The sequence below is a fragment of the Manihot esculenta genome, chromosome 18, assembly GCF_001659605.2.
Source record: "Manihot esculenta cultivar AM560-2 chromosome 18, M.esculenta_v8, whole genome shotgun sequence".
NCBI classification, from domain to species: Eukaryota; Viridiplantae; Streptophyta; class Magnoliopsida; order Malpighiales; family Euphorbiaceae; genus Manihot; species Manihot esculenta.
In genome coordinates, this window is record NC_035178.2 from 1,440,561 (window position 1) to 1,463,038 (window position 22,478).

The window sequence follows — 22,478 nt, forward strand, 5'->3', positions numbered from 1 at the left end:
CACTATATAAGCTCCGTAAATAAATCGCAGATTTGAAATCCAAAGGAACACATCTGTTGAGTGAGAGAAGCTACTAGAAACCGAAATTCCGATGAGGAAGTGGACGTTCCGTTCCGCTCTGGTTCTGTTGTGCATTTTATCTCTCATCTCAGAGCAAGGTAGCTCCTATACTATGCAGTTTTGTGATTTATGGATTTTATTTTCCCTGAGAATTATCTAGTTCATTTCCTCTTGTCTGGTTTCGTTTACTGATTATGGGTTGGGATCCATGGGTTTCTAGGCCAACATATACACGCGAAAGCAGAGAGTGATTCGCAGAATCCTGTAAATCCTCCAAAGGTTGAGGAGAAACTCGGCGCTGTTCCTAATGGTTTATCTACTGATTCTGACGTCGCAAAAAGGTGCGTGCATGCATGCATGCATGTGTTTTACCGTGGTTCTAGTCTTCTGGATTGATGTTTATATATTGATATTGATTCAGGGAAGCGGAGTCGATTTCAAAGAGATCGCTTCGCAGTGATGCGCAGAAGTTCGAGTTCCAGGCTGAGGTGTCTCGGCTCATGGACATCATTATCAATTCTCTTTACAGCAACAAAGACATTTTCCTCAGGGAGTTGATATCCAATGCATCTGATGTAAGCATGTCGACTTATATTTGTATGCATACATGTACACTTTTGATTGTGCATTAACTAATTACTCATGAAATTCGTTTAAATTTCAGGCCATAGACAAGATTAGGTTCCTCGCTCTCACGGATAAAGAGGTTTTGGGTGAAGGGGATAACACTAAGCTTGACATTCAGGTAAGTCTTGTACTAATTGTATTTATGTAGGAGAAAAATGGCGTTAGTTTAAATGGTTAATAATTTTTAACATGTGCCGATTCATGCTTAATACAGATTAAGTTGGACAAACAAAACAAAATTCTTTCAATTCGTGACAGAGGTATCGGTATGACAAAGGAGGATTTGATCAAGAACTTGGGGACTATAGCAAAATCTGGAACTTCAGGTAGATAGCAATGTGCATTTTGAATTTCTAGTTTATAACTGTTTATGAATGTAAAATCATTTCTGATATTGTTATTTTTGTTGGTCCAGCATTTGTGGAGAAAATGCAGACAAGTGGAGACCTCAATCTAATTGGACAATTTGGTGTTGGGTTTTATTCTGTCTATCTGGTCGCTGACTATGTTGAAGTCATCAGTAAACATAACGATGACAAACAGTAAGCTTCTTTTAATTAATTAATTAATTTTGTTAACATATTGGAAGGTTGTATTATTGTATAAGCATTTTTTTTTACAACAAACTAGGCTAACTGTTATTTTTTGCTTCTAGGCATGTATGGGAATCAAAGGCTGATGGAGCATTTGCAATCTCTGAGGATACATGGAATGAACCACTGGGGCGTGGAACTGAGATTAGACTGCATCTTAGAGATGAAGCCGGGGAGTACTTGGAGGAGAGCAAATTGAAAGTCAGTATCTTTTATCATTTTTTATTATTGTTCTGAGATATTTACAAAGTTAATTTTTGGTCTTGACGTCCACCGTAACAATAAATTAATTCTGAAGAGAGTGCAGTATAGTACATGCACTACTGGGCAAATTTAAATTTTGGTTGGGTGCATTTACTTGCAGCTGATAGGACTTGAGTTATTGTTTTGTGCTTGCATGGTTTCAAATGATCTTTAGATTGTTCTGTGTGGATTGTGTTTGAGATCAGGTTAGATCAATACCTCAAAATTTTTTGCTTTGTAGGACTTGGTGAAGAAATATTCTGAATTCATCAACTTCCCAATCTATTTATGGGCAAGTAAAGAAGTTGATGTGGAAGTTCCTGCTGATGGAGATGAATCAAGTGATGAAGAGGAAAAATGTAAGCATCATTTGGTGACAGTCTTTTTTGGTTCATTTTCTGGAGTTGATGTGTCATTGTATGTTGTCTAATGTCATCATGTGATTTTCCTTTCTTTTTATCGATGTCATCAGCAGCTGAAAGCAGCTCTGGAGAAGAAGAGGAATCTGAGAAAGGTGAAGATGAAGATACGGAGGACAAACCAAAGACCAAAAAAGTGAAGGAAACTACTTATGAATGGGAACTTTTGAATGATGTCAAGGCTATATGGCTGCGAAATCCAAAGGAGGTGACTGATGAAGAGTACACAAAATTCTATCATTCTCTAACAAAGGTAATTTGACATCTTTGTGATGGCTGTATTACTATCAGGAGTGTTGTTGAAGAAAATTATAAATCTTCTTAATGTACAGCTTTCTTCAACAGTGGTACATCTTGTTTTACTCAACAGGATTTCAGTGATGATAAACCTCTAGCTTGGAGTCATTTTACAGCAGAAGGGGATGTTGAATTCAAGGCTGTTTTGTTTGTGCCTCCAAAGGCTCCTGATGATCTTTATGAGAGTTACCACGATGCTTATAAATCCAACTTGAAGTTGTACGTTAGACGGGTGTTCATCTCAGATGAATTTAATGAGCTTTTGCCAAAATATTTGAACTTTTTGAGGGTACTGAGACTGAAGTGATTATAAAGTATTCTCTTTCTACAATTCAAATTGATGGAGATATTCACATATTGATGACTTTTTTGAGCAGGGTCTTGTTGATTCTGACACTTTACCACTCAATGTATCACGGGAAATGCTCCAACAACACAGCAGCCTGAAAACAATTAAGAAGAAACTCATCAGAAAGGCCCTTGATATGATCCGTAGAATTGCTGATGAGGATCCAGATGAGGCAAAGGACAAAGACAAGAAAGGTATTGTTATACTTGGATTATTTCTTAAGTTTCCACTTAAAAGGCGTGTTTCTGTTCTCAAGCCAAGTTATCTATCTGTTAATATTTTTAGCGTAGTAGACTGGACATGTTCTTTTTATTATTAATGCTTAACCAGCCAACTTCTTCTACATGGTCCACATTCTGTTTATTTGTTCATTACTAAATTGTGATATTAAGTCTGGAGTGGTTGATAGATATCTTACTGGACAGATGTTGAGAATTCCAGTGATGATGAGAAGAAAGGTCAATATGCGAAATTTTGGAATCAGTTTGGCAAGTCTATTAAACTTGGCATCATTGAGGATGCAACTAACAGAAATCGCTTGGCAAAACTTCTTAGGTTTGAGAGGTAGCTTTCTTTTCCCTCTTTCTTTTTGTAATGCACATCACATTCTTTTCCCAGTTGGTGTTATCTTATGGTTCTTGAATCTCTTCATGCAGCACTAAATCGGAGGGTAAATTAACTTCACTTGATCAGTACATCTCAAGAATGAAATCAGGACAGAAGGATATCTTCTACATAACTGGAGTAAATAAAGAACTACTGGAGAAATCCCCATTCCTAGAGAGACTCAAGAAAAAAGGTTATGAGGTATGATTGCTAAACATTTGTTCTTTAGGATATCTCCAAGAGGGGAGGATGGCCCATATACTTTTTTCTCCACGCCCCCTTTTCTAAATCGGCATAGAATTCAACATATCCACTCACGCCCAAGACCACACTGGAGCATAACACAACACATTCACAATATATTCATGGGCTCTTCCAATATCGATGGGAGGCTTTGATAGCATGTTAAATCTGGGTCAGGACTTGTTTATTGTCCATACCCATATAAGGGACCCCCTTCTCTAGACTGATGTGGGTTCAACATGCTTATTTCCTTATCTGCTGCCATTGTCACCAGGTTATTTTCTTCACCAATCCAATTGATGAATACTTGATGCAATATTTGATGGAGTATGAAGACAAAAAATTCCAAAATGTGTCCAAGGAGGGCCTAAAACTTGGGAAAGACTCTAAAGATAAGGAATTGAAGGAGTCATTCAAGGAGCTTACCAAGTGGTGGAAGGGTGTCCTTGCCAGTGAAAATGTGGAAGATGTGAAGATATCCAATCGTTTGGATGATACACCTTGTGTCGTTGTGACTTCAAAGTATGGATGGAGTGCAAATATGGAGAGGATAATGCAGTCTCAGAGTCTATCGGATGCTAGCAAGCAAGCATACATGCGAGCAAAGAGGGTCTTGGAGATTAACGCAAGACACCCAATCATCAAGGAGCTCCGTGAGAGAGTTGTCAAGGACCCTGAGGTACATTTTATAACCCATCTTTGGTTAATAGTGTGTGGCTGTGGATATGGAGTCCGTGGCTACATATTTATAAGCATTAATTATACACAGGAATATGTTATTTTGTGGATTTTGTCTTGCCAGAACTGAGTTGATATATGTTTTAATGGTAAATGCATTTTAAACATTTTTAAGGGTGTGATAATTGCGTGCCATGAATATCCTAACCATTTGATTTATTGGAATGTATATAATAGTCTTATCAATGATACAGCCAGCATAATGGTTTGGCTCAGTGGGTTAGGAACTAGCTGCTAGCTCCCAGAAAACTAGCATGTTACTGCTAGCTGGAAGATGCTGTAATGAGTGTGTGGTCGGGTCATATGGACAGATTTGGAAAGTCTGAGTCTGAAATTTTAATCTGTCCACTCACAGCCGACCTGTTACTTTCAGTGTGGTAGTCAATTGGTGGAATCCATTTTTACTAGATTTTAGGTGGCCACTCTAGGTGTGTGTCCACAATGATGAGCAAATTGATTCATATGCATGAAAAATGTGAGTTTTTGGTTAATTATTTAGTCACTGTTATTAATTAGTTTATTATTTTGCTCTTCAGGATGAGAGTGTAAAGCAAACAGCTCAACTCATTTACCAAACGGCACTTCTGGACAGTGGCTTCATTCTTCAAGATCCCAAGGATTTTGCTTCCCGTATCTACAGCTCTGTGAAATCTAGCCTAAACATCAGCCCAGATGCAAATGTTGAAGAGGAAGTTGATGTGGAAGAAACTGAATCTAAAACTGAAACAAAAGAAACTGCAGATACCTCCAAAAATGATGCGGATACAGGCACATCTGCTGTGAAGGATGAGTTGTAGATTGCCTGAATTATGGAGTCCCACTTCCATCCTTTTTGAAGCAGTCCTTTTTGTCCTCTAGCCTAGTCTCGTGAGAAAGCTCAAATTTTGTAGGGACTTGGCTCTTTGAGCTAATTTAGTCATGGAATTGAGGAAGTTATCCAGTTGACGATGAGTATATCTTCTATGCTAAGATTCTTTACTTTGTTCTTCTTTCCTTCCTCGTCCACAATTGCCCCAAAATACCTGGCCCTATGAAAACCAAAAATTAGAATTAAAATTAATGATGTTTATGGGTGAGGTTTAAAGATTATTTGGTGGCAAAACGTCAGCCGTTGTGGAGCAGTTCAAAACATGTTTTCTCCTCCCGTTTTATGTTGGCTTGGTAATTTTGCAACCGAAATCACAATAACGGGCCTTCTGTTTTTCTAAGTCACAAATCTCTGAAGGCCCAGGTTGATCCAGCTACATCCAGGCCCCTTTTTCCGCCCTAACTTTTCGGCGTGTAACTTCCTGCTAATTATGTTTGTGCGATGTCGGGTTTGAAACCAAAAATTATTGATTTATTAGTTCGAAAAGATCAGTTTATTATTGAGTTTAAGGAAATTTTGATTTTAACTCAAAATTATTTTAATATGATTTCACTTTAAATAAAATGACTTTAAATGAATTAAGCTTAGTTTTTGTTTTAAAAGTTTCTGTTTATTTCTTAGAAAAATTGACAACTAAAAAATAATTGATAAACGAAACATAATTTTTCTAATAAAAGATAAAATAAAATAAAATATTTTTAAAAAATGGCTCATTTTTTAAAAGGGGTAAGTCAGGATTTTACAACTTGTTTGAATAGAGGAAAAATAGGGGAGGAATCAAAATAACTGAGAAAAGTTATTTTTTCTTGTTTGGATACAAGGAGTGAAATTACAAGAGGAAAGAAAATATGAGTTATTATCCCTCCTGGTCATTCTCTCCAAAACGGGGAGAAAAGAAACAAAATGAAGCGGAAAGTTACTTTATATAGCACAATTGCATTTTAATCCCTATTTTATTTCTTGAACTTGTAATTATTTTTCAACTTCTATTTTTGCACAGCTAAAAGCATATTTAAAAACTAAAATTTTCTTCTTATGAGATCAATAGATGAAAAGGTTTTAATCAACATAATTACTGCTATATCATTTCTTTCTTTTTTATTTTTAAAATTATGTAAGAAATATAAAAAAAGATTTATGACAAAATTATTAATACTTTTTAAAAGATAAAGAGTAAAATTATAAATTTATACACTATTTTCTTTTCTCTTTTTATTTTTCTCTCTTTCCAAAAATAGTTTTATTTTCTTTTCATTCACTTTTATTTTTTCTCATATCCAAACAATAAGAAGAAAATAATAAGAGATTATTTTTTTATTTTCCCTTCCTATTTCCTTTTCTTCTCATGTAATTTCCCGAACAAAGTGTTAAAATCTTGTAAACACTATATTAATAATCTTTATTTTTTAATATTACTAAGCAATGAAAAATAATTTAATTTTTAAAAAAATATTTTTCATAAAAAATATTTTCTACTAAAATATTTTAAAAAACATGTAATATTTTACAAATAAATCTAAGTTTAGATGAAAAGAGGAAATTGTAGCAACCGGAGAGATAGGTTTTATTTAGTTAAAAATACTTTATTTTTTAGAAGGAATATTTCTCGAGAAATACACTTTTAAAAAATTAACTTATCGAAAATTAAATATAATTGTATTTAGTATATAAATTAATTTTTTAAGAAGTAAAATCATTTTTAAAAGGTAAAAAATAATTATATCTATAATATAATTTTAAATTTAATAAATTAAGAAATAAATGGACTATGAAGGAAATAATTTTTAAAAAATTGACTTAAAATGCGAACAAAACTAGAGAGTTGTTTGTACTTTTGAAAAGTACCATTTACTTACCCTCAACTAAATATGGTCATAGTTTTCTTCATCAATGCAATCAATTTTATCAAATAAGTTAAGAATTTCTTTTCATATTAAAATTCCAACCTTGAATTTGAATAAGAAATACAATAATTTAATTTATTATTATTATATATTTTCATTTAACTTCGATTATAATTAGAATTTAAGAACTCACAGTGCTCCAAATAATTACGAGTGAATTGAAACTCACTGTGTGGGGGGACCAAATTCATTGATTTTTCATGCTTGTTTGATTTATACACATTTGTAATCGTCCAAGAATAAACTATAGAACCCACTTCCAAAAGGATTCTCCAACTGATATCTTGCTTTTTTAAGTATGATATTGTTTTTTTTTCTTTCTTTCTTTTAGTCAGGGGATTGAGAGAGTTTAACCCCATAATCTTCTGGTCCAATTTTGACATTGTTACCACTTGACTTAAACTTTTGATTGTATAATATTGTTACGATATCGACGTAGTATTATGAGTACTAACTTAGAAATATGCAAATTAAACCACTGCAATGAGTGATTTACTGCAATACTTTCTTCATTATTGAATTTAGTTGATCTCAGATGTATTTAGAAGATGATGCCTTTGATGATTTTCCATGAAATAACAGTTTATGAATGTGTTTGAGAAGATGCCATTTCTAAATTTGATGGATACATATTGTTGATAAAAGTTGCTTTATGGTGTTGGACCATAAACACACCACATCCACCATCTTTATTGCAAATTGTAAGACGAAGGGACCAAATTCTAATTCTTTCTTGCCTTTGACACTCTACTGAAATAAAAGAGCATTGTCCCACTCCATCAGTTAAAATCTTAATTGAGGAAGAGTATTCCTTTTTACTTGTTTATATTGAAGAATTCTGCAAGCTACTATATAAAATGTAATAGTCTACCTTGAAAAGATTGCAACAAATTATAAGATATATATCAAACTCAAAATCTCCCCACTTTACGTACCGAAAAATAAACGAGGATCAAACAAGCTATTTTAAGTAATGTATTTTTATTTAATTTTATATGAAATTTTAATAAAAATATTTAATTTAATAATCGCAAGAGTTACATACTAAAAGAAAAGATATTTTTATTATACATTCTGTATCTTATACGTCAATACTAAAATACGAAAGGCAGATTCAAGCCACTATGACTTTTTAAGTGGATGTGTAAACAAGGAGACCTAATAAAAACAAATGATTAGGAGCATGGCTAATTCTCCTAGAGAATTAAACATCATAGTATTCTGGTCTTTGAAGCCAACATCAGATCATGAATCAACAAAATCTTGCAATTCCAGCAAAGTGGGGTTCCTTTACCACTACCCCACCAACCACATTACCGATCAAGGTTCACAATAAAGTTAACACTTTTTTTTTTTCTCTCCTTCCAATGCCAAGAATCAAATTTAATAATCATTTTCAAGTCTTGAAAATCTCTTTCTTTCTACTTATTTTATTGCTTTGCATTACAAATCCTTCATACTCCAAATTATAAAAAAAAGGGGGGATTTAGTATTAAGCTCCTGAAAAAAAAAAAGGTTTTAATTTTGTCTGTACATGTGTGGCCTGGAAAATTGGCTTTACAATCTGGATTTCATCAGTAGTCATCTACTTGTCAGGCTTTCCTCTGAATGAAAAAGTCACAACTGAAATTGCATGTGCAGAAAGAGCAATAATCTATAAGTAAAGGAAAAAGGGGAACAGAGAAAAGATCAATGTGAAGGGCCAAGCAGAAGAAGAAAGAGTTGTGGATGAATCTCCAGAGAAAATGTTTGACAACCATGAAGTGTTGAGCCCATCTCCTGATCCTGATCCTGCTTCTGACTCATTCGTTGTGCTTGTGCCTGGAGTTTGAGACGGGTCTCTAGCAGATTTTTGACTGCACAAAGTTTAAAAGAAAAAAAAATAAAATTATAGGTTTGCTTGATGCATACAAAAGAGAACATTTTACAGATTCACATAATAAGAATCTCATGACTCCTCACAATAATAACAAACAAATAGAAACAGAAAGGAACAAATTAAGAGAATTAGTTAATTATCCTTGCCTTGGTGCTGAAGGGCAGAATGTGATAGTGTAATCTGCTCCACTGCATGTAAAAGTGCTGGTTGCATCATCGTAAGCATAACTGTAAGATCTCGGACACGCAGCTTTAAACATCTGCGAATAAACACTTGGCTTACATGTGTCTGGTGTCCCATATGCTCCACTGCAACAGTACTCAGGGCTCCCAAAAGCCTCACAAGCACTTTTACAGGCCTCACCGGACCCTACCCGCAGTTCAGCAGGACACTGCTGATTCAAATTGGTTATACATCCAGTTGACAAGCAATTGCCGGAGCCGCCACTGGGTTCTACAATCATTGGTAAATTATACCCATCAACTAAGCTGACATCGTAAAAGTCTTGGGTGCTCGACCCGATCGTGAATTCTGCTAGAGTAGCTGGTGGGTTCGCATTTTTGCCGTTGCATTCAATTAGGTTGCTGCTACAATCACCCGTTTGGCAGCTTCCTTGACCAGTAACTGGATCGAATGTGCAGCCGGTTCTGCCCCAGAATCTACCGGACCAATTTGGTGGTGATTGAAATGAACGAGACCCACCAGGTGGAAGCTCAAACCCGGTGCTGTCTAATGCAGCGGTTCCAGCATTGGCAAGAATACCAGGCCATACTGTGTAGCTACATCTGTTGATTAATGTAAACTTAGCCCCTGAAACTCCTCCAATAAGGGAAGTGGATACTGTAAACAAAGTGAGGGTGATGTAGATGGCATAACTGGAGAAGATTGGATCCATTTGGAGAGACTTGAGGGAAAAGAAAATGATACGTGAAGCGTTGTTCTAATGAGAGAAACTATGGCTGCATTGGCCGAAAAAAGATGAAGAGAGAAAATAAGAAGGCTTCTTTGGTTGATAGATGGATGTGAGGAAAGAGGATTGGAGAGAGGATGGTGATTGTCTGCCCATAAAAGCAGAGAGATTCCTATAGTTTGGCAAGAAAAAATCAGAAATGGAAATGGTAGGGGAAGATGTAGTGGGGATTTATAATTAAATAGAATGAATATGAAACTACTCATCATCTTCTAATGTGTATAAGACAGACCAGTCACAATGCCACCTCAGCTGTCCTTTTCCCCAGTAGAATTTAGAGGATCCTTTTTTACAATAAATTATAATTGCTAAATAGTAATGCTCAAATTAGAATCTGTTGTATTTAATTTATGTTATTTTCAAAAAATGTACCAATAACATTTCAAAAAAAAAAAAAAAAGTAATTAAGTCAATCAAATTACAATGAAAATTATTTAGGAATTACACAAACCAGAATGTAAATAAAATAGATTAGTTTTAAATTAATTAAACGAATGAATAATTATTCACCACCTCGGATAACAACTAGCAGTGTATAAGCTTCTTGCAGATTCCAAAATAAATAAATGAATGAATGTGAATTGTGTAGAGGACGCATGTGAACCCCATAACTCTTAGGGCAGTTCACGTGGATTCCCACTTCCGAGAAAGAAAATAATAATAGAAAAATTCTTGAAGAAAAGGCAGCCTGAGATTTTGGTGATAGAGAAAAAGGTGTGGGAATACTTACCCAAAAGAAGCAATAAGGGGAAGAAAAGATTAAAAATGAAATTACTCTAAAATCCTTTTAGCAAACAATGAGATTAGCGAGAATAAAATTTATTTATTAAAGATATTTGAAGAATGTTAGCACTATTTTAAACAACGCCCACAATCAAAAAGTGAAGAAAATAAGCAATTGCTACATACCCTCTTAATTATCTTCCTTTGAATATTTTGATTAATATCAATTGTTTCTTGCTTGCTTTCCATGATCACATTCTGTCTACATGTAAAAGTCTTTTCCAATTATTAGGTTTTTTAACATTAAATAGATTGAAAAGACAGACATGCATGCGTAAATATTAATTGTTTATTATATAAGAAGAGAGATATATATTAGCAGTAATTATAAGACTTAGTAGTATTGTATTATACATAATTTTATTCAATAGAATTTACTGAAAAATAGTTATTTTTGTTTTTTTTTTAAATGACTTTCCAACCCTTTACATGGTAGAAAAAGAAAAAGAAAAAAAATTGATATATGTAATAACAAAATTCATGATCTTGAATAGGATCTGCACTACTTTGTGAAAAGCATCTTTAAATTTGATTTGCAACCAACTTATTATTCCTTCTACCTAACTTGCTTGAAGAAAATAAGACCATCAATCTCTTAATTTGCTCTTTAAAAATTAAATTCAATGTGGCTGCCTTACACGATATGCAATTCTTTCATCTTTACATATTGGAATTAGATTCCTAATAATCTGATTATTATTTTTATATTTCATCCAATGATTATCGCTGTTTTTTCATTACTATGACACAAAAACTAACAGTAATTTCTTCTAATTAATGCATAAAGACTATAATAATAAAGGCTTCATAAGTCTTCGTGTTCAGGAAGAAGTTGGCAATGATTTTATCTGTTTTATGTAAAAAAAAAAAAAAAGGCTGCATGGGAAATTAAAGAGTTGCATGGATAATTGGGAGATGGAACGTGGGGCGGTGCATGCTAGTTCGCCACGTGTGTGCCCAACACGGTGTAACCGACCATCAGACACTGGCTCCGTTGGTGACGCCGTCATCAGCCACCGGCAACGAAACTATCCGTGGACTTCGCTGACGATACTTCGCCTTCTGATCACTCCAATCATTTACATCTAATTCCGTTGCGTGGACTTGTATTTTGAAATAAAAATAATATGGATTATTCCATTTTGCACGTGCAAGGCATATATATATATATATATTAAAAAACTCCACCCATTTATTTTGAAAATTATTATTTTTATAATAAAAATATTTTTTCCCAAATCAATTAAATTTTTATTAAAGAAATTAGTCTATAATAAAAATAATTTTGATATACCTAGATTTATGGAAAACTTTTCCATTATCACTCAATTTTCAGCGTCTCCACACCTCACCCTAAACCAAAGTGCCTCCATCATTATGCTTAGTGTTTTTAGTATTAATTTAATTACTCATTCATTATGCACTTTTGATTAATTATTTTTTAAAGATAAAATTTTTAATCAAATTTTTAAAAAAATTGATTTGGTTAGAAATAGTTAATGAGCCGAGTGGAGGCGAACATGGGGGGCCACTTTGGAACCTTTAAAAGCAAAAAAGATAGGATTTTAGGAACCGACTTTGCTTTTGAAATTGGCAAAAAAAAAAAAAAGATGCCCCATGCTACCCTCATCCACGTCACCCTTTACATGATGCGGTGGATCTCACTTATATGTGGGGCCCTTTTTTATCCTCTCTCTCTCTCTCATGTTCATCACTTATCATCTTCTAATATCCATACAGTGCAAGGGCCGATTGCGTTTCATAGAATTATTCCTCAATTTGAGGCCAAGATGGTGAAGTGTGGTCTGAGTTCAGTTTTATTAACTGCTCGAATGTAGCTACTGCTATTAGATAATTCCTTTTTTTTTTAATTAATAATAATTAGTTATTAATTTTTTCATATTAATTTCTACTAGTTAATTAATAATTAATTATATTCAAATGACACTTGTCAGTGAGTAATACTAATCTACAACATTTTCCTTATATTTAAAGTTCACCTAATTAGTGGTTTATATTCAAAGTGTTGAAAAGATTATGTTTGTAGACCAGGCTTGAGAGGCCACTAATTAATGATATGATTACATAGTCAAAGAAAGTAAAGGAGAGAAAAATGTTATACTAAATAAATAATTAAAGAAAAATTAACATAACTAAAGTTGCTAAAACGTTAATTAGTTGGTAGAGGATAAGCTCATTGCATACACAGCCGTAGTCTGTTGAAAAGGTCTATAATATAACACACTAAAATTAGTGGTTGGCCATGCATGACAGCTACGTTAAAGAAAACACGTATTAATAATATAAATATTAACATAATTTTTATTTATTAATTATATATGAAAATGGATGTAAGTATTTTTTTTTCAATATATCTATTTCTATACATAATTAATTGTCAAAATGTTAGTATTCAGTATGAGCATATATTTTCTTTAGTCTCAACAAATATTAAATTTAATGCTTTACTTTTTTTTATATATATATATAATTTTAATGCTTTAGATCACTTTATCGATTAAGAACGTTTCATATTTATATGACACAATTAACATAATGACAAGACTGATAAAAGAAAACTCTTTTTCTCTTTATTTTCTTTTTTTTAATAAATTGAGATTATATTTATTGAGAAGAGAAGAAAATTTTACCTTACAGCCCCTTAAAATCTAGAGTAAATTTTCTCTTTAGTCCCTTTGTGACTCGATGGTTTCGCCTTTTCCTCTTCCTTAAACCTAACTTCTTCTTCCCCTTCCCATGGAAGACGATCTGCGTCAATTGACTATCGATGAAAAATAAGATATTGTTGTCCCTATTAAGAGTTTCAGAGATATTCCGATCGTCACTTATGATTTCTGTATGGTAAGAATGTTTCTCACATACAATTTAATCAATTTTCAGAATATGTTGACCTCTTTAGCAAATTTATTGCGGCAATCATCGGAAATTTATTGTATTGAAGGATTTGGTTCCTAATTACAAGCCGAACATTTTATTTTTGATGGAAACAAAAACTCTTAATTATCTTATAAAATTTTTTCATAATATTTTATATTTTGATGGTTGCTTCTCAGTCAATAGACAAGGATTGAGAGGAGGCCTTTTGTTAATATGGAAGAGTCATGAGTCTGTTTCAGTGGTTGGCTTTTCTTCAAATTTTATTGATTCGGTTGCTTCAGAAGGTAATGTTCAATGGAGGTTTATTAGTTATTATGAGTTTCTGGAATCGCAACGACGACGTCAGTTTTGGAACCTTATTCGAGTTTTATCTCGTAGAAACTCTATTCTGTGGTTTTGTTCGATAGACTTTAATGATTTATACTCGATAGATGAGAAAAAAGAAGGAGTATATTTGCCAAATTATCTTATGCAAGGGTTTAGACAGGCACTTGAGTATCATTTTTGCCAAATTATTTTATGCAGGAATTTGATTTTGAATGATTGTAAATCTTTGTTAGACTCTATAACTAATATTTCTGTTAAATGGACTCGTCGTAATGCTACTCTAACTGCTCATACTTTGACTAGAGAATCTATCAAGTATAATCGTTTCTCTATTTAGGATGATATCTCTTTTTGTTTGATGGAATTTTATTAATACAATCAATAGTTTTACTTTAAAAAAAAATAAAAAAAAGCCCCTTAAAGTCTAAATTAAGACTAATGGGTTTCTTAAAAAATTTAACATGTAAAAACTATACAATGACAAGCAAAAGCGAAATGCTGCTTTGCATTTTAGGGCAATTTTGTTGTCCTTTCATCTGCAGAAACATCAGGAATTTATTTTCTCATCTCAAGTACTGCAGTATCTTTTAGGAAAAAAAAATCACCCTTTACATTGAGAGAAAGATCGATCAAATGTCTTTTCAGCTGAGTAAACATGAGGTGGAACCCATCTTCACCACCTCACTCAATCTTGGAACTAGTCCTTGACAATCAAGTTCATGTCCTTGAAGAATCAGCACATCAACTTTCACATATCTTCTGTCTACTACTCTTGCTCTATCCCCACTTATTTTTCAAAGTAATATAATCCCACCAGATTAATTCATTGCTTCACACGTTCACTTTAATTAACTAGCTAGTATTAAAGATCGTGTTGAATAGGATGCATGAGTTGTACAAGTTCAACTCTAAATCCTCAGTCTGATCTTCTCTATGTCGTATGGATCAACTTATGTTATTATCATGTTGACGAAACACTATCAATCTAGATAATGTTGTCAAGAAAAGTGATAAAATTCTCGAAAAGCAGGAATTTGGTGGGGGGTCAATGTCGAAATAGAAAAACAAATAGACAATTCTCCCTATAGCAATGTATGAGAAGGCAGCTGCTTTTAACATCTGCAAATGGTTGAATGTCCTTTGCCAATTGTTATCTGTCGTGTAAAGTATATATACCACTATGGATAATTCTATTTGTAATATTAATTATATCGCTTTTCCAATATTAACTTTTCTTTCTTTATAAAAAGATTTGCGTCACCCTATAACAATACATATCTAGCTACGGATGTTTTCTTTCTACTTTCTTCTTTCCCATGCAAGATCTCTGGATTTGTGTGCTTCCCCATGCAAGATCTCTAAGTTGCAGAAGAAATTTTCTGTGAAATTTAGGTTGGAGAGGTTAAAAAGCAAAGTCATCTGTGATGAGATTCATGCAAGTGTAAATATGACATCAAAAGCGAAGGTGGAAGACACACATTACTTTCCATTCTTTTCATTATCGATCCCTGAGAACAGTGAAACTAACAAGCATCACTAGCTTCCAAGCTAAGTTATTGTTTTGCCCCTTTATTTTAGAAAATTAAATAATAATAATAATTTAAATAAAGGCAGTAGCTGCACGAACTTCATTCTTATATTAACATGATTCTCTATTCAACACCAATAGTTGAATTGAAGGCATTTAGCTTCAATAGTAAACCTCAAAGCCCAGATGATGACAACTTTCTGAAGGCCCATTCTTAATCCACTAGACTTTGCAAACATTAACTTTAAATTTAGACAATGCTTTGTTTATTAATTATATATATAATTTTAGGATTTCAAATATATTAAATTAAAATAAATTATTATGTAGTCTACAAATTTACTGTTTCTATTTTTTTTTTAAAAAAAAAAACTTAAAATGACGTAACTTACTAGTTTAGGGATAAAATAGTAATATGGGAAATCATATTTTATAAATAATAATAAGAAGAAAGTTAGAAATATTTACATATATAGACTACGCACTGATGGAAAGTCATCTTACTTGCTTTTGCTTTTCAGTTGGTTGGATAAGACATGAAAATAATCTTTATGGGAAAAAAAAAGAGAAAGAAGTCGTGACTAAAGATAATAAAGTTTGACTAAGATTTGATGCAATGCATAATTGCGTAAAGAATTGCATATTTTTAGTAGAATTTGAAAAGGTTCATGCAATAACCACATTAACTGTCTTTTCCTAATTTTTTCTCCAACATCAAACTGTTCAGTTTCTGATGTCTAGTCATATTTTTTTTGTCTTTTTCATATCCTCCTCTATATATTACTTAATTACTCAATACCCACATTCCACCCTTTTATAGTAATTCATTAGCTATAAAAGTATGAGTACATAACATATCTATAAAGGACTTAAAAAATTTAATTTAATTTATGTTGGAGTTTAATCGATATTTACGTTCAACTAACTCTATCAACACTCCAATCTCAAATCTCTTGCTGGGGCTCGTCTCACGGGCCAGGGTTAGATTTTGTTCATATAAAGCCTATGGGTTCTTTAATGCCAGTGCCTATATAAGGGTGAGCTCTTCCAGTCTAGCTTTTCTCCCATATATGTGAAGGCTTGAAAATGCACCTGTGAAGCAAGATTGTACTTGGAATTACTTTACAAGAAATCAATTTTTGATGAAAATAAATTAATTTGAAATTATCCTTACAAATAATAATAATAATAATAAAATTTCAGAGATGGGTTACATCAAAACAGTTGCTAATCAGCTGTATGATGGGAGAACGAGTCAACAGTCGCATCACCATCCACACCGCAAACATTAATCCATTAACACGTAAATATTTTAATATCTAATTTTTTATATATATTTTGACATATTTTGATTATTTGTACAAATTATCAAATGACAACATAATCTCATGCATCAAGACAAAACAGGAAAAAAAAGAGTTGACAACCCAAACATTAATCCATTAATAAGCAAATATTTTGATGTCTAATTTTTTATATATTCTGGCAGATTTCTGTTATTTGTACAAATTGTCAAGTGATATAATATAATCTCGCACATCAAAATAAAAAAAGAAAAAAAAAGAAATTAAGAAGAGAATTTCATATTATTGGTGGGTAACATTTTAATATAATAATATATGATGCAGAAACCAACAAATGAATCCCATCCCCTCATTTAAAAAAATAATTACTATATCTAATCTAAAAACTATTTTAACTAAAGAAAAATTGAAAATTCTATCTTAACTTCGCTCCTCAATTCTTCCTGCACCTTCCACCACCACCACCTTCCGCTACCATATACCCCGGCAAAATTGGTGTATTGGATTTCATGGGAATAACAAATTGGCGAGCTTTTCCATCATGCCTCAGTGTACCGCGTCACCACTGGCTCACATGGCCTACGCATCGAAAAGTGCATGCCTCCAAAATAGTGGGGGGTCCATAACCAAATCGATATATCCCGATGAAGAAGCGCGTTTCTTGTATCTTCCTGGCATGCGCTTTCCTTCCCCGACTCACTTTGTATGTATTTGTAAATTGAAAAAAAAAAAAAAAAGTTCTAGCTAGCTAGCTAGCTAATTGATGGTTAGAACCTAGAGGAGATGTCTCAATTGCCAAATTGCTACTGTGATGGTGACCATCCCCGCAATGGCATGTGATCCGAACACGTTGCTACGCGTGGACGGTGTTGCTCCGCTTTGGTCCAAAGCGGCACCTTCATAAACCATGGGGCTGTTGATTGTGTTTGTGTTTGTATTTGTACCATCAGTGTTCTGACCCTGTGACGCTTTCTGGCTGCAAAATCACCCCAATAAACTCAGCGAGTTAGAGGTGCGCAACACAACTACATAATAAATAAATAAAAATACTGTCCACGTGTGTTCTTAAGATTGGAAGTCACATAGCCACAATTTACAATGGTGGGTTCGAAGAATGTGCACCGCAGTAAAGTTGTATGGGGATTCAAAAATGGTGTGTCAGGCTTGTGTGTCTTTGTTCATATTCAGCTCCCAAATGCGGCTGTGGCGTAAAGCCCAAGACGCCTATTGATTAAACAACAATTTACGCTAAAAGACCATAATGCCTCCTTCCAATAATTCAACATGTAGTACCGCCAGTAAATGTCAGAACTGACAAAAAACATTCATTTTTGAGGAAGCAACGGCCAAAATAAAAATCGGGTCTTGTGTCAGAGGACAGCACAACGTTAATATCTACAGGCTTTCGTTAATTGGTCCAAGTGTCCAACGGTCATATGTAAGTTACCCTTTTAACGGTTAAACAGCGGTAAATCAGTAAAAGGAAGAGACGAACTAATTAATTACCTGGTGCTGGGCGTTGGGCAGAAGGTGATCAGGTAATCCGCGGACATACATGTGAAGGTGCTCGTCTTATCATCGTAAGCATAACTATAGGCGTGGGGACACGCGTTCTTGAAGATCTCTGAATAGGAGGACGGCTTGCAAGTGTCGGGTGTACCGTACGCGCCATTGCAACAGTATTGTGGTTGCCTGAAAGCTTCACACGCGCTCTTGCAAGCTACGCTGTCACCGGCGGAGCTTGTAACCTTAAGCTCCGAAGGGCACGAGCCGTTCAAATCCACCACGCAGCCGGTGCTTGAACAATTCTGCCCGGAGCCACCCTGAGGAACCACCAGCAGAGGGAGATTGTACCCATCTACAAGACTCACATCGAAGTAATCCATCCCACCATAGCCGTCGAGCTTGAACTCCGCCAGAGTGGCCGGAGGAGCAGCTCCACTTCCTGAACATTCTAGCTTACCAGAGCCGCAATCACCTGTTAAGCAAGAGAATTTTCCGGTGGAATCTTGAGTGCACAAGGTTCGAGCCCACATGCGGCCACCCCATGAAGCAGGTGCGGTGATGGTCTTGGTCTCCCCCTTTTGGAGGGCGAAACCGGTGGTGGAAAGCGCAGGCGCATCAGCGTTTGAGAGAATGCCTGGCCATACTGTATAGTCACACTTATTTGTTATTGTAAAGGTCGTTGAAACAACTCCTGCAACAAGAACACCCGTTAGTTGATCGGAGCTTAAGATTTAGATAGACCCCTTTAAAAGCAGATTGCCATCATTACCTGATATGAGAGAATACGCAAAAAACATAGAGAACAGAGGAATCGATAATGTTAGTTGAGCCATCGAAGCAGGACAGGGAGCTTAGAAAGAATATTTTATATATTTAGATATATATAAGGGAGAGAAGGAGAAGAAGTTGTGAGAATTCTTTTTCTGCTTCTTCTTCTTCTTCTTCTTCCTAGCTGAAATTGGGGAGATGGCTGTGAGATTTCAGAATACGGAGGCGAATTGGGTATTTATAGTAGCTGAAAAGTGAAAGCGAGCGCATAGGTGAATAGCGATGGACCCCCAAAATAAAAAAAAATGCCAAATTAGTGGCGCCAGCAGTAAGAGATTATATACTACTGGTCAGGGAAATTATGACACTCATCTCACTATTAATTTTTTTAGCTATTATTGCATAAATAGGTGTATTTAATTTTTTTTACCAGAAAGCTAACCTTCATATAAGCACATATTCTTCTTAATGTCACTCTAAATCAGATATTGAGCTTGTATTTCACTTGAATTCAAGTCTTATGATAATGTCAATGATTTTTTAAAATAGTCTAAAATTATTAATAAAGATATTTTTATATTCCATGCTAACTAAAGGATATATATAAAGCTAGATCATAATTCAAATATTTTAAAGATAGTAATAATTATTTACTATAACAATTTCACAATGATTTCATAAATTTGCAAAGAATTTTTGGTCAGTTTGTGAATAGAAGATGATCTCCTCAAAATTAGGATCAAATCTTACCTTCTGTTTACCATTAATGGAAAAACATATGAATAAAAGAAATACACTTCTTCTTAGTGGCCTACCTTACACTAATTTACCAAAAAAAAATTGAGCATATTGTATTCCGACAAATTCATATAAAATAAATAAAAGTCGAGCATTCAATTAATTTGTTAAATGATTATCCAGCAAGAATAGCTAAAACAGATAATAATTATTAAAATGAAAGGTAGGTGTTTGGAATTACCTGGTCACGAGTGGCCTGCCGGCTGCGGCCTTTGCATATTCTCTCATAAATGGTCTAGTCGTCTTTGGTTTGCCTTTAAAATAATAACAATTAAATTAATAATAAAAAATTATTAGTCCACGTGGTTTTTCTTTTCAATTGAATCTCAAAAGGTCAAAGCTAGCAACCAAAATTTTCAGGTCAGATGAGCAGTCAGTTCCACATCACTAAACTCAGGCCCCATTTCTTAATTTTTTAAAGTTGGCTTGAATTTTCAATGCCATAAGTTTTGTAAACAAGTTGGTTGAACCGCCTGACGTTTGTTATCTGTCTTACGCTAATTTAAGTTCAAAAGATTTGTTGTTGCGCTGGTCTTACCAAAAGCAACTACTCGTTCGTCAGTTCTTCTTATCGAATAGAAATGTCTCCCATAATTCTCACATATAAATAAATACATAATTAGACCCTTCTGGTAATTATATATAATATATATACAAGTTGAGGAATATAGAGCCACCACCTTAGACTAGACAGCGTTGTATTGTTCAACTTCAACATTGCATATTTGAAACCTGAGCACGCTAATTTAGCCATGGGATCACTTGCTGTTGTATATAAAATCCAGTCCAATCACGATGGTCTGGATATGGTTTAAGTTTTCTATTAGTAAATTAACTTCAGTTTATTGGATGGTCAAAATACATGTTCGATCGAGAATCCAGAATAACATAATAGGCCGCAGCCGGCAGGCCACTCGTGACCATTTGGGTTCAATGTAAAAGCCATAATTTGGGTTGACTATTTGCCGTAACGCCAAGGGTTAAGATGTTCAAAGTCCGTGACCGTGCGTGTGCATTTCACAATAAAAAGTCAAAATGACAAAGACCTATTCAATATGATCTTCTATCCCTTCCAATGCAAGATCTCTAGGAATAGATATTTTTAATTTTATTATTAATATTTTAATATTTTATTCTATTAAATACCATAACGCTTCTATTTATTTTTTTTTCAAGTTTATATATCATTATATTATACTAGTCAAATAAATTAAATGATTGGTAGAGTTTTTTTAATAACTATATTATTAACATATTTATCTTTTTATTTTTATTTTTTTAAAAATAAAACATTTCTAAAATTGCTTGCTTATTTTGATTTTTTTTTCAAAATTTTTAATTTATTTTTTAAATAGAGAGACAAAACATGAATAACAATTTGCAACTTAAAATAATTATTTGTAATTAACAATTTGGCACTTAAAGAAAATATATATATATAAAAATAAAGCAGTCGGCAAGGCATCAAATTCAATTCACATTCATATCCCATTTGCTGAAACTTATCGCATTGTCCCCCACAAACACCAGCAATTAAATGTGGCATGTTAAGGTGTCCAAATTCGACACTTCTTCTTTTTGATGTAACTGTCAGAATTGCACTTGTTTAAAAACACACAACACCTCAGCTGCCTATGCATGCTACAATTGATAAAGCAAACACAATTTAAAACCTAAACCAAGAAGTCTCCCTCATTAATCATGGGACCACCATATGATACTGGCATTTTAATAAAGATTTAACACAGCTGACTCACTAATTAACTAGAAAATGACATTATAAAATCAGAATAAACTTCCTCCAATTCCCAATTTTCAGTTCAAAAAAAAAAAAAAATAAACTTCTTATTTATACGTGGGTTACAGGTCTGGTAAGATATTCGGAAATGAGCTATAAATGGCAAGATATTTTTGCATCGTCGCACAAAAAAGGCAGTTGTTAATTATTACAGGTTCCAGGAATCTGGCGATGATTGGGATTTTGGAGTTCAAACCTTTGTGAACAAACCTCTCAGATTGCCGGAAATGTTGACATTTAGATAATAAAATTGAAGAGAAGAGTCTTATGAGTAGAAGCAAAAACTGTTTCTTTTTTTTTTTTCTGACTGTATTTGAAAGTGACAGGAAAGCGTAGACAACCAATGTGCAGCTGATCAATTATGAAAGATTTTATTCACACTGTTTAATAAAATTCCATTGAATTTCAAAGACACTAAATTTCAAGAGAAGAGTCGTAAGGGTGGAAGCAAAACTGTGTTTTGAATAATTGTATTTGAAAGTGACAGGAAGCACAGACAAATGAATGTGCAGCTGCTGATGCTTGGAGCAACATTGGAGGCCACCAGGAATATATGTCAAAACAAATTTCACCAGCTGCTCAATTATGAAAGAGTTTATTCAAACTACATAAATTATATGTGAAGCATCACATTTCACTATTCACTAGCTGACCAAATACATTGGCATAATTCACTTTATAACTTCCTCTCAAGGGAAATGATAATATTATTTAAGCAATCTTGATTGGATTGACATCAGCTGATGCAATAAAAGGAAGCTTAATTGGAAGAATTGAAACGCCGTTATTGAGAAGCAAGACCTCATAATTCAACAGGCCTGCTTTTGTAGGTATCTATCATGACAAATACGTTACTATCTTACACCATCTATTGCTTCATTCCCTACAATGTCCAACATCTCTACTTGTTCGCAAAGAATGATGGGTAAATAAATATATGAAGAATTGTGAGTCCACTAGAATCCACAAGCA

The 22,478-nt window shown here is 33.8% G+C and overlaps 3 protein-coding genes across 4 annotated transcripts; 1 reads left to right on the forward strand and 2 right to left on the reverse strand.

Moving 5' to 3' along the window:
• On the forward strand, window positions 1-5,168 carry LOC110606795 (endoplasmin homolog). 2 transcript variants are annotated; one of them, XM_043953382.1, is made up of 15 exons: window positions 1-158; window positions 281-401; window positions 482-635; window positions 725-805; window positions 902-1,013; window positions 1,103-1,229; window positions 1,343-1,481; window positions 1,765-1,882; window positions 1,996-2,195; window positions 2,313-2,528; window positions 2,617-2,782; window positions 3,014-3,152; window positions 3,245-3,395; window positions 3,712-4,116; window positions 4,712-5,168. In XM_043953382.1, the coding sequence occupies exons 1-15, from the start codon at window positions 92-94 to the stop codon at window positions 4,970-4,972; spliced, it is 2,457 nt and encodes an 818-aa protein (XP_043809317.1). In that variant the 5' UTR covers window positions 1-91; the 3' UTR covers window positions 4,973-5,168. The 2 variants fall into 2 exon arrangements, with proteins under 2 accessions (XP_043809317.1, XP_043809318.1); XM_043953383.1 differs by having other exon boundaries at window positions 1,999-2,195.
• Window positions 5,169-8,334: 3,166 nt separating this feature from the next.
• On the reverse strand, window positions 8,335-9,960 carry LOC110606329 (thaumatin-like protein 1). The gene is made up of 2 exons (XM_021745084.2): window positions 8,973-9,960; window positions 8,335-8,803 (listed from the first exon to the last, which is right to left on the reverse strand). The coding sequence occupies exons 1-2, from the start codon at window positions 9,719-9,721 to the stop codon at window positions 8,602-8,604; spliced, it is 951 nt and encodes a 316-aa protein (XP_021600776.1). The 5' UTR covers window positions 9,722-9,960; the 3' UTR covers window positions 8,335-8,601.
• Window positions 9,961-17,350: 7,390 nt separating this feature from the next.
• LOC110606886 (thaumatin-like protein 1) lies at window positions 17,351-19,123 on the reverse strand. Its single transcript, XM_021745869.2, has 3 exons — window positions 18,912-19,123; window positions 18,143-18,833; window positions 17,351-17,612 (listed from the first exon to the last, which is right to left on the reverse strand). Exons 1-3 carry the CDS (start codon window positions 18,973-18,975, stop codon window positions 17,411-17,413), a joined length of 957 nt encoding a protein of 318 aa, XP_021601561.2. The 5' UTR covers window positions 18,976-19,123; the 3' UTR covers window positions 17,351-17,410.
• Window positions 19,124-22,478: the final 3,355 nt, after the last annotated feature.